This window comes from Melanerpes formicivorus, unplaced genomic scaffold (genome assembly GCF_026170545.1).
Source record: "Melanerpes formicivorus ecotype bairdi unplaced genomic scaffold, bMelFor1.0.p_v2 SCAF_12, whole genome shotgun sequence".
NCBI classification, from domain to species: Eukaryota; Metazoa; Chordata; class Aves; order Piciformes; family Picidae; genus Melanerpes; species Melanerpes formicivorus.
The window spans coordinates 11015302-11027867 of NW_027142364.1; the positions used below are offsets into that span (position 1 = coordinate 11015302).

Consider the following 12566-nt stretch of genomic DNA (forward strand, 5'->3'; position numbering starts at 1 on the left):
CTTGCAGTGATAGTATTCTAGCAGAATCTGTGCGTAGGCATTTTGGTAGGTGTGATCTTAGCAGGAGCTGGCAAGCAAATCTCTAGGCTGTATCATTTACACCTGTTATCCTGGAAGGACCCAGACAGATTCAGGACTATTTTACTTCATCCTTTACAAAAGAAATCACTTTGCACTAAACACATTCTATACCCTTCTCCAGGTTTGTCCTAAGTACTCATTTAAATAGTGTGGAGGAAGTTTGGTTTGTCTCTGTGCAGGGTTCTAATGATAATAAATTTTTTTTCCTTTTCTTCTACATTCTTCTAACATTTTGCATAAAGTAGGAGTAAAGCATTTAATTTAGGTTACTGAGAACAGAACTTGCATTTCCTTTTGTTACCTTGCATACTTGAACATTGTGACTATATCTCAAATAGAGTTATACTTTTAATTTCTTAGTTTGTACACCTCAATATACAATTTTTTGTTTTCAGAATATCTCTGTAAAGAGTCTCTTTGCTTCTACTTCTGTGATGTACCCATAATACACTTCATCTTTTATGCAAGTTGGAAATATTTTGAGAACTTTACATCTCTGAATAAAATTGGGCAAGGCAGATTAGGTTAAAACAAAACCGAAAAGCAACACCCAAAAGAAACCAAACACCACCACCAAAAACCCCCCCATAACAATACAAGTAATGCCAAAAACCCTGAGTGTTTGGGATGGGAGAATGTTTCAGCAACACATGCAACTTTTGTATGGTTTCAATCCCTAGAACTGTTGTTACATGTTGTCAGAAAATGTGCCTGCAAGAGCTGTATGGACAACACTTGAGTAGGTTTCTTGGGGGACAATACAAGTTTTAGTTTTGTTGCTTGAAGTTAGAGTTTATGGCGTTCAGATCAAATACTGCGCTAGGGAATGCTCAGTTTCCTGCTTTCACAAACCACGTTGGGTTAATGTTGCTGTTGTAAAGTGGAAGGGATTCTACATTGTAGTTTAGATTCAAAACTTCACATACTATATTAAGGTATTCTTCAGGTTGTGACAGTGAGTTATAAAATTGAAATGAAAGTACTAATTTATAGTCAGATGTGTTCAACAAAAGATTATCACTCACAGATAAACTATCAAGATACTATTCCTACTGATTATTTTTTTTTCTGTAACAAGGAACATATTTTTAAGAAACAGAGTTGAGGACTTCAGTGCTAAGCAGTGCTTTTAAAGACTTGTTAAAGACACTTTTGTTTTCACTTGAGTTAAGTAATTTATTTCTATTACTTGACAAAATAGTTTGCTTGACTTCAAAACTGGTCCAAAGGAACAATTCTAGTCTTATGGTCCAAAGAGGATTGGAAAAATGTATTAGAAGTGGTAAACTTATGCTTGAGGTTTTGTTGGAGTTCTTCCAGCTGTCTACAGTAGGCTACACAGTTTTTTTTCAGTAGTTAAATCCTTGACTACATGTGCTGCATGAGAAACACAAGTGCATCAACTTCCTTTTGTCAAAATGAAAATAAACAGAACACCCTATTTTGTTTATACTACATAGTGCCAGAAGTTCTATTTTCTTTCTCCTTTTTTTAAGGTAATCTAGCTCAGAATCCCTTTGCTGCCCAGCTTTTCACTACTTTATGTTGCTTGGCTGCTGTTTCTACCATTGTGGCTTTCCAGGGCTTAGTAGGTAGAGTAAGGGTGTTCAGTTAGAAGTATGTGCAAATTTATCATGCTCATGTTTAATAACATAAACACACAGGATTAAAGGTCTTCCATTTCTTGGGGAACCATCTTTAAGTAATTATCTTCAAGTGAATTATCTTGGAAAAAAACTCGAAGGTGGGAGAAATGGAATTGTCATAGTCATTTACCTGCTGTCTTTCCCACAGCCCAATTACTGTCTGCCTTTTCTCTTGAAGTAAAGGTGCTGCACTCCTAGTTCTGCACCAGTACATTTTGCCTGTGTTACTCCCTGTAATGTTACCATCTTGACAATGTTAACAAGTACAGTTTGGTGCACTTAATAAAATACACTGGTAGGAATCGAGCTGGTGTTAAAAATGATTTTGCTAACATAGCAAGTCATAGAAAGCAATCTATAGTATACCTATATGCTGTTTTTTGATGTCAATAATCTGTTACTTTGGCATTTCCAATCATGACTCTTAGGGCAAAACACTAAGATCTTCAGTCAGACCAGTTGTAGTGATGTTAATGCCAGGCCTCATCAACAGTCTACAGTTGTGTAAGAACATACACACCAATGGCTTTTTATAATGCTAAGTGCATCCAGTAGGAAAAAAGTATGCAGTAAAAGCTTGATGTCCCTTTATTTCTACTGAGAAATTAATGTTACTGATGATTTGACTGATGGCTGTGACTGACTATTGTGTTTGTGCTGATGTGTCACTGAGAACATTTTGGGTAGATCATTAAATAAACATGATTCGTTAAATATTCCCAGCATGAAATCATGGCTTATGAGGTTCCAAGCACACTTCACTGTTTTTAGAACCGCTGTCCTCCTTCCTTTCACAGTCACATATACAAAATACAGCAGAAATCTTCTTGGGAGGCCTGCAAGACTTGCACAGCTCATGTAGGTGACCTATATGTTCCTAGGATTTCAAAGACTGCCTGGCTTAAGTAGGTCTTTTAGGGATGGTGACTCTACCTATCCCTCTGAAGGACTTTAAGATAAGATACTTTATATATTTATATATATATATATTTTCTGAACATAAAATAGAATAATATACTAAATGCTCTTCCAGCCAAAAGATTTTTCTTATCTTAACTTGAATATTTAAAAGCAATTATGGTTCCTTTTACATTCTACCTGGTTTTAAAATTTGCTCTTTAGCAAGTTTAATTTCATACAAGCATGTTATTAACTCTAAGAAAAGTCTTTTTGACTGTCCTTACACAGTATTTTTCTGCCTATTCAGGCATAACACCAGTGTGAAAGCGCAATATAACATATATGACAAATACAATGTAATGTGTTTGTCAAAGTTTTTGACATGTGTTCCATGGTCAAATAGCAAGTACTGTACTTAAATTTGGTAAAAAGGAACCTGATAACCAGAACTAATCAAAGCTACAGCTCCAGTTTCATCCTTCACTTTTAAACATAATTAGTCACTAGTTCTTAGACATTGAAGCAGTAGCTTATGAAACTTTTTCCTGGAATGTAATTGAACTCTACATTGGACCGTTTAAGGCAAACACATCCTAATGTTGCTGTTTCCGTCTTTTTTTCCCTTTTATGTGAGGGTTGGTTGGGGGGTTTTTTCCTCTTCCTTTTCTCAGTAAGGAGAGCAAACCTAGCACACTTTTTAAAACCCATGTATTCATACATGAATGAGTATTAAAAGGACTTTTCCTGAGAACAGAAGCCCAAGATGACATGAGACCTGCCTGATACTGGCACCAACTCTATCAGTCTGGGGAAGGAAAGTCTTTGAATTCTTGGACTTCAGCATGACCTGGTTTGAAATGCTAGTATTGAGTGAGTTAAATCTCCTTTTTGTTAGCGTACCAGCTTACATTGGAGATACCCGATCTTCATGATTCTTCACTGCCAAATCAGTCTTTGCAGCAAAGCCTTCTGATGAGGTACAGTTGGGCTCTAAATGGTTGTGACTCAAACTTTTCATATGTTGTAGACAACAGACAATATAGAATTCACTCACAGGAATTCTAATAGTGAATTTGTAAGGATTTTATTTTCTTTGCAAACAGTGCAGGTCACTTACACCATCAGTGGTGCAGAAGCCCTTTTGGTCTATGTGTGGCACCAACCCTCATCCTACTTCTTTGGGGTTGCATGCGTAAAGGGCTCTCTATATAGTCTCAATCACTTTTTCATGTCATTAGGAAACCTCTCTGGTGCCTTTTTGAGGTTAAGAGTTAGGAATATTGTATATAATTTCCAGCTGCATAAATGGAAACTACTACACAAAATATATTTTCCTAGCATCTTTCTCTACACTTTCTCTGGAGTAAGGAATTAGGAGTGTGAATACAGATACAGCTTTGTGAGCTTAGAGTCATTGCTGCGTGTTAGGGTGGTGGGTATAACTTATTTTAGAATGGGAAGAATTCAGTTTCTACTTGATGCAGGCTGCTTTACATTTGTATGTCATCTAGCAACTCAGTTTTATTCCTGATAATTACTTTCAAGGCTCCCTTTGTTAAAATGTCCAGTTCTTTTTGTGTTAAATGTAAAACTCCACCTGGGAGTTAAGAACTTTTCTGCTGTATTGACTCACCAGGTTCTTACTTGTGAAGTGGTCTGGACTGGACAAAATTTTTTTTGTGATCAGCTGTACTTGAGAGCTCTGGTTTGTGTGATTAAAAGGTGGTGATTAGGAGTTAGTTCCATGGTGCCTTTGCCCCCTAAAACAGTTATCAAGAGAATCATATGCCTGAAAGTGTTTGCTTTATATTGTAATTCAGTTCTTGAAGTTCTGATTGTCATGTAGAATCTAAAAATCCTGTCAAGTTAATAACTAAGAATACATGGAATTCCCAAAGAATGAGTAAGAGATCACGAGATCCACACTATCATGCCGTGCTATGAAAAAAATAACACTGGACTCCTCTGTCACTGCTTTTCATGAGCCAGGAGTGAAGAGGCATCTTGCATAAATAAGATGATTTCAAATTTAGTTCTGAAATCTTTTTCTTCATAAAAAAATATTTATACTGAGTTCCAGGGTACATTTTCCACTAAATCTAATACTTGTAAGTTTGGAAGAGTACTGATAAACTTCAGTGTTTCACAGGACAGCCAGCTCTTAGTACTGCTAAAATACATGGTGCTTCCTTAAAATGTTTTATGGTTGCATCATTAGGATTTCTTGCATTTTCTTCCTTTTGTGTGTGTGATAATTAAAGGGGATAGATAAATACTGAACTGGGTGAAACTTTCATTGACTTGTTACTGTAGATGCTTTTGTGGTGGGAACTTTCATCTATTGTGATTTTGTAGAAGTAAACATATTCCAGCACGATACTCTGCATAGTGGTCAGCATTCACAGAACTTTGTCTTCAAGCCCTATTTGTCTGTGAGAAAGTATCACAGTAAGCCATTTAAAATTTTTCATATGAAAGAAATTCCAAACCACAGAGGCATTTAAATATTGGTGCTGACATGATACCAGTTTTCCTCTCTCAGGTTAAGTGCAACTCTTGAAAAGGATGCAGGTGTATGCATTAAAGATGGTGGCTTCCTGGTATCTACTTACCAGTATTTGTCATATCAAAGGTTATCAGCAGCACAGAAATCACCTAGAGTTAGTATTCTGCAAGTTATGTTAGTAACTCAGCAATAACATTACATGTGGATGAGTGCTTGGGACTGGGCACTCTATTAAATTTGTATGGACTCTTTCATCATCTGATGTACCATTTCCTATTAGAGTGTAACCCCAGAAATACGCTGTTTCAGAATAAAAATGGCAGAAGCCTTCAAAAAACAAATCCCACAATGCTGTGGTGAAAATAGTCCTTGTCAGTCTTTAGAATCTTTACTTGCAGGCTTCTTGACTCCACTTCTGTGTATAAACTATATGGGCTACTTCTTTCTTCTCATGTCCTGTAGTTACTGTATTCAAAGCAGTGTGTATCTAGGTAAGCACAGACTTCACAAAGCGTTTGTCATTTTCTTTTGAGCATGCAGAGCTGAAATGCAGGTTACTTCCTTTTACATGTAGCTCTGAATGATATTTTGGGTTTAGTACTGAGAAGCTTTGCATCACATTTTATCATGTGAATAACACTGCCGTTCTCGTATGTTAAGATTACACATTCATGTGGAGAGGCAAGCACCGGGGGATGAGAAGATAGTTTGGAGAGTTGGTGTTTTTTCTCCCCCCACTCTGTTCCTTACCTATCTAGCATTATGTTCTCATGAAAGAGCTGGTCTGGGCCTTCACACACTACATTTGTAGGGAAACACAAACTCAAAAGATAAAACTGGGGAATGTGGAGTGACACTGGGTAGTATACCAGGAGAAAAGCAATAAACTAAGAATCTTGTAGAAAATTGAGTGGAAGGTGGCTGGAATTAAGAAGTGTAGCAAATGGGAGGAAAGTGTGGAGGCTCTCAGTATGGAACGAAGCAACAGCTATTAAAATATGAGACTGACCTGGGAAACTGAAAGTAACAGAACTGGAATAGGGGCTTTGACTAAATCCCCATGACCTCAGAGTAGACTTAAAATTTCCATTTGAAAAGGCTGAGAAATGTGCTCCCTTGGCTGCTTTGAACTGGGAAAAAGCAAACTCGGCTTTCTGGCTTGTTGGCAGATACAGATCTTCTACCATGTGTGCCATAGCTTTTTTTCTTTGTCTTTTTGTTTAGAGTGATGGAGCATGAAAATGCTTCAGATGTTATATTATTATATTTTAAACTTCCATCACCTTAAAAACCCTTTCTTTAAAGAGTTACAACACCTGATAAATTAATTTTATTAACTGTAATAAATTAACCTGATAAACTAAGCTTAACTGTAACAATTCTAGCGCTGAAAGAGCTGGATGATTTGATTAAAAAAAAAAAGTAGCCCAGGACCAGTCTATTATTACTACTATTATTTTAAGAAAAATAAAGGCTAAATATTTATACAATACTTTTACATTTGGACTTCTCTTTATAGCTGATTTCTTTCTCTTTTCCAAGATGATCCTGTTCTGCTTTACTTTTCTCTGTGTTAAGATTTAAGGAGAAGCATTCACTGTCTTCAGTTTGAAAATTTGCATAGCAAGACTTACAGCATTCTTAACTCGCTTAACACAAGGCCTAATGCTCATGGATAACTAGTTTTTCATCAAAAATTGAGGTTCTTCCTGGCTTCATAAATGATGAGTATGCCAAAGAATTAAAAAAAATCTTGAGTATCTTCTTGCAGTTCAGTGAAGAGCTGATTTCCCTCTTCCCAGCTTTCCAATGGGAGAAACTTGCCCTCAGATGGAGCATAGGCTTTCAGATGAAAGTACAACATCTTCCATTGAAAAGGGAATTTTCATGAGTCTCTTATACTTGGAGAATCCTAGCACCAGTTGATGTTTTAAATGTTGCTCACAGGTAAGTAATTCCCAACTTAAGTCTCATGGGAATCCCCCAAAGTTTCAGTTCAAACTCATTTGATATTCCAGGTATGTTGCCATTAGAAAAACGAGTATTATGTTGAAGTTAAAGTTCTGGGGAGAAAAATATTTTAGTTTATCTTCCCTAGTGGAAAACATGTCTAAAATGCCATTTTTACTGGTGAGAGAGGGAGGGTCTTAATTTTAGGTGTATGGTCTTTAACTGTTCTCTTACTGGTGTGGGAGAAGAGTGTGAGATTTGCTTAATTTTCGATGTTGTGCACTCACTGTCCTTGGATAGTTGAAACATAAAACTGGTTACCCCTGATAGTTTTTAGAAAGAAACTGAACAAGACACTTCTGAGGTTCCTTCCAACAGGATTTACCCTGTGATCCTATGATGCTGCATTTTTCAGTTTTGCCAAAGGGGGAGGGTAGGAACAAAAATCCTAATGATTTAATTTTTTATAACCTTCAGTTGTGCACCAGCATGTATGACATGAGGAGCTGGCCTTCAAAAGACTGTATCAAAAATTCTTGGTATTTTTTATTTTTCTTGGTTTTAGTTTATTATTCTTCCAAGTTTTAACATCCTACACACTGTCTCTGTAGACTGGGAAAATTTCTTAATGTTTAGTGGAAATTTTTCCAGATGTAATAAATATTTGGTCATTTCATAGTGACTAATACTTTGTTTACCTTAATCATTATTGAGGTTTAAGTACTTAAGAGTCCTACAAGCAATGAAAATTTGTTGTAAGGTGGAAGACATGATAGCATGCTGTCAGGCTCTTCAACGCTCCTCCCTACATAGTAAGAGGTAAGAAGATGCCTCTACATATAGGTATGCATATGTATGCTGTTATAGATGAGGATTTCAGTCAGCCTCTCTTAAGTATACACAGCCTTATAATGGTATCCAGTGGCACACTTCATGAACTTAATAGTCTTCCTCTATTAGTTTCAAAATGAGGCTGTCCTGAAAGATTGTGCAGGTAGTGTTGTGGTGTAAAGCTCTAAGGCCCCATAGGCAATTAACAGAGATTGAAAGTGTTTTAAAAGAAGAAAGTAATTTAGGCAACTGCAATACTTCTTAAGCTGAAGCAGCCTAGGTTTGTCCTCCTACTTTATCAGTACTCTTCTTGAAGCTGCATTTCTCTAGATCACGTTTATAAGCTCTTCGAGGATGCTAGTTTTCAAGGACTTAAACCCTATGATTTGTTCAGGTTTCTACTACAGCTGAGTGTAGTAAGGAATAATAACACATTTCAAAGTGTGTAGACAAAATTCAACTATCTGAATTGTAATGAACAGTTGCACACAGCAGAAGGTTCTACCTGGACAGCTACAAAGCATACTTGTATTGTGGCATAGCTACAACATCTAAAATCTGCTAGTGAGCTGACTTTGAAGGTTGACTAGGTCTGCAGCTTGATACAGTCCACTGTGTTACTGCTTGCTGTTAGTGCTTGCTCAAGAAGAACTTTGCCTTTTTCTTTGCCTTCTGTTCTTTTATCCATTCATAACTCATTGGCAGAAATAATGTTTTTATTTAGGCTAGCTGATAATAGAAGAAAATAGTTGGGATTTGTTTATTTAAATCTATACCAACCTGTCTTAAGGCCACTGAAACTTGCTTGTCTTAGGTCAAATAAAATAGTTAGATTTTTCCCTACAGATCTTGCTTTATGCTTTTAAATCTTCAAACAGCAGTGAGTCTTTGTTGCTTCCCTAGCAGCAGCTCCATCTACTTAAAATGAATGTACATATATATTGGTAATACACCTGTTCTCAAAAATCTTGACTAGTTTTCTAAAACCTAGCTTAGGAATACTGATAATGATGATGAGTTTGGATTTCCATGGCTCACCATTCTCCTTTTGGAAGTCCCTGTTCTCCAGAAAGTAAGAGTATGGTATTGAGACTAGGAATATAAAATGCTAAATTCACTCAGATGATTCTTTTACTAAATTTAATTGATTTGTATTCTGCAGTTGTATTTCAGAGCTCTTTGGGCAAAGGTAGGTTGTCTCTTTCACACTCTTCCCAGCCTATCAGGAACATCCTTTGCTTCCAAAGGAATGGAGAAAAAAAGATCACTGATATCACCTACATAAGCATGTTACATTTGTCATTTCTGCAGTGCGCGTTGCCTTTGCTGACAGTTTCAAACAGGGCTTTTATAAAAATGCAATCACAAATTTTAATGCTACTATTAAACTTCAGAATTTCTGTGCTCATGTTACAAAACTGGAATGATGGCAACCCTAAATAGCAGGTCTGATCCTGCTGGCCAGTTCTGTAGAGAGAAAACTGCTGCTTCCTGTCTGGAAAAACCCATCCTGCTTGCTCAAGGACTCTTTCCCATGCTGTGTGCTTCTCTTCCACTTTGCCATTTCTCCTCCCGGTGTCACGGAACTCTTCAAGGATTATACAGTCTTTTCTCGCTAAAAGCACTTGCTGTCTATGTTTCAGTCCACACTTTCACCATGAGGAAGATGTCTGTTCCTAGTAAGTCTGGATGGAAATACTGGCCGTTAAGTCTGTGTTGTGCACAATGCTTAAACTTCCATTAGCTTGTGCAGAACTGTCATAGGAGGTATCGTCACTGCAAGGTGTAGCGAGCCCCAGTTCACTGAAATTCAAAGAAGATTCTGAATAATGGTGGCGTATTCCACAGAAATCATTTACTAGAAATACCAGGAGTTATTATCATTTACTACAAATACCAGGAGTTATTTTTAACCCAGTGCACAATGTTTTATTGACTAATTAGTAAGCTTTGTTCCAAAAGAATGCTGCTATTTGAGTAAGGTTTTTAACTTTTTTCCTTTTTTTTTGCAAGATGTCAAAGTTCAAGTGAGGAATAGACACAAGACAAGTTTTCCTGAATAAATACCTAGAAGCAGCAATTATCACAATTATCTAACAGTTTAGTAGGGGTGTTTGAAGTTAATAATATGAGGAATTCTAATTGGAAATTGAGTTTCAATTTGAAGTGCCATATTTAAAAACTTCAGAAAATATTGCTGCTGCTACTATACATGGAGAGTATCAGAATATTTATCCTGACAAGTCTACCCTTTGCCATCCTTGCACAGAAAGGAGGACTCAATTTTAGGAGTGAAAAGTAAATGTTTCAGTTTATTACAGCCCATGACTCTCATGCCAGTTACTGTGAATGGGACATCTGCATGGTAGCAACTGGTAACCGTGCTGATTTAGAGAATATGTTCTGCTGAGCAGATGCTGTGTGATAGTTCTAGTTTCCAATACCTGCAGTACCTGCAGTAAGAGGTGGTAAATTGCACTCGTCGTCTAGATTATCTACCCTCATGGGACAAAGTTTATCTTTGCTCATGCAGTAGCAGAAAAGACTTCATAAAACTGTATGAGAGATAAGTAAATCAGGCTTTTAACTACTGTAACTTTTCTAAAAGTTTGCTTCCTAGTCTGTGCTAGCAGGAATAATGGAGTTTGCTGCTTATTTTGCCGTGGAATTTATCTCTCATGCCTATTGGATCTCACTGCAGATACCATGTAAAAGAACTTGAAGCCCCTAGCTAGTGTTTCCTGTGCAGGAAGCAATGATGCAAAGGCACAGCCATTATGCAGTCTTGAGGAGAATCTGCTGGTGATTAGTGCCCAGTGTCCAGCAGATGAAGAATCTTTTGTTCTGGAAGCCAGGTGTTTCTCAACCTGCTGTACCTCTCTCTCCAGTGTAGTGCTTATGTTGCAGCCGGTCACACTCATGACACATTGATGCTTGTAAAACTGCATCTTCTAGCAGCAGATAATTCACAAGGGAATAAGTGGTTCGTATTCTTAACCTCTCAGAACTAGAGGTTAGTCCAATGAAGGTGTATGCTGTGTACTAAAGCAATAACTGTATTTTAACTTGCACTGAAAATAAACTGTTGACATGGGATTATACCTGTTAAAGCTTCCTCTTTTTTTTTAAACTTTTTAAAGTTAAAAAATGCACTTTGCTCCCCAATACAGGGTTGCTATATTAACCAGAGGTTAAAAATCAGAATGTAAATTCGGCAGAAGTGTTATCTTGCATTGTTTTGCCAACCAATACACTTTATCAGTTTCCTCAGTGGGTTACTTCAGTAGAAATGGCATGCTCTTACATAGGCTTTTCTGATACAGAAATGATGCCATCTTTCATCAGTCTTTTTCTGGTGGTCTCGCTGATATTTCCTCCACAGTCACTGACTCAATTTATCAGTAATTTTATACTATAGAAGATCTTCTTTTTTTTTTAAGTTCAGCTTCCTAGAAGATAAATACTGCAGTTTTCCATTCCTCAGCACAGCACAGACAGCGCTGTAAAATGTGTTGTGTTTGAAGAGCACAGATCAGTCCCACTCCAAGTCAGGATAGAAACCTTTTACTGTTGTCGGCTTTTCCCCTCACTGTCTGTGTGCCTTAACCTGCCTGCTTTGTTCTTGCTGTTACTTCATGAACGAACGCTGTTTTCTGAAAGCACTGCTTCTGAGCTGCTGTCTTCTCTCTATGGTTTCATATGTGGAGCCAGTTCATTGTTACACAGCTGCACCTGTTTGTGTGATGGATGTTTAGCCAGTTTCTGTTGTGCTGTTTTCATATATCAAGTGCTCCGAAACCCAGAAAAATATACATCCCGTAGGTAACTTTTATTTCCAGGACAGTAATAACGAAAATCTCTGGTATTAATATTGCTGCTCTTGTGCTAGTCTTGTAACAAAGAAGACTGAGTTAAAATGCTGCAGGCAGAATCATTGTTTCAGAAAAACCTCCGTTTCTTCTTTTCAGCATCGCTGAAGAGATGCTCTGGATTGTTCTTTTTTTGCTATGCATGCATAGATGATAAAATGGACATTGTCTGTCTGAATTCTTTTGTCCATGTCACTTCGCTTTTAATCTATTTTCTTATTTTTTTTACCCTGGGAGGGTGAGAATTTTTTATTAACAAAGGCTTTGGCCTGCCTTTTAGTTGGAAAATTGGAAAATCTGTGTTTTTGAATAATAGGCAATGTTTCTGATGCCAGAGTAAAGCATTATGTGATAAGATCCAGGAGTTTTTTGCTCCAGGCATAGATCACAAAATCACAGAATGTTAGGGGCTGGAAGATGTGGCACTTGAATGGAACATTTTTCCGCTTCTAGAAAGTAAAATTTCCCTGTTCTAACCAACACTTTCTTCCATGAAAGTTCCACATAATGAGAACATACACTGCAGTCACAATTTCAGTATGCTCTTAGGATACTTTTGTGCAAACCTCTGCATCCTTCCTTTTTGTTTGTAACATGCTACTAAGTACATGTACCTGTAGATTCAATACAAATGCAGTCGTAGACTGCATCACCGAGAGGAACGCTGCACTTAAATGCTGCTAAAATATTCCTGTCTTGTCTGGTTTGTTTATTCCTTTGAAGTCAGCAGTGGAAAAAAATATAACTGCTGGTCATTTTAGGAAGGGTTCAAAGAAGTAACAG

The 12566-nt window shown here is 37.1% G+C and overlaps 1 protein-coding gene across 7 annotated transcripts in view; it reads left to right on the plus strand.

The window, feature by feature from the left end:
• Positions 1-12566, plus strand: part of WDR33 (WD repeat domain 33) — a 65029-nt gene that overhangs the window by 21580 nt on the left and 30883 nt on the right. The window contains exon 8 of one of the 7 annotated variants that reach the window (XM_068145295.1): positions 5170-11968. The exons of the other annotated variants lie outside the window; for them this stretch is intronic. Within the exon in view, the coding sequence (XP_068001396.1) occupies positions 5170-5174 (5 nt within the window). The 3' untranslated portion in view covers positions 5175-11968. Of the gene's footprint in view, positions 1-5169; positions 11969-12566 lie in introns of those variants that run through there. 7 annotated transcript variants of the gene reach the window in all.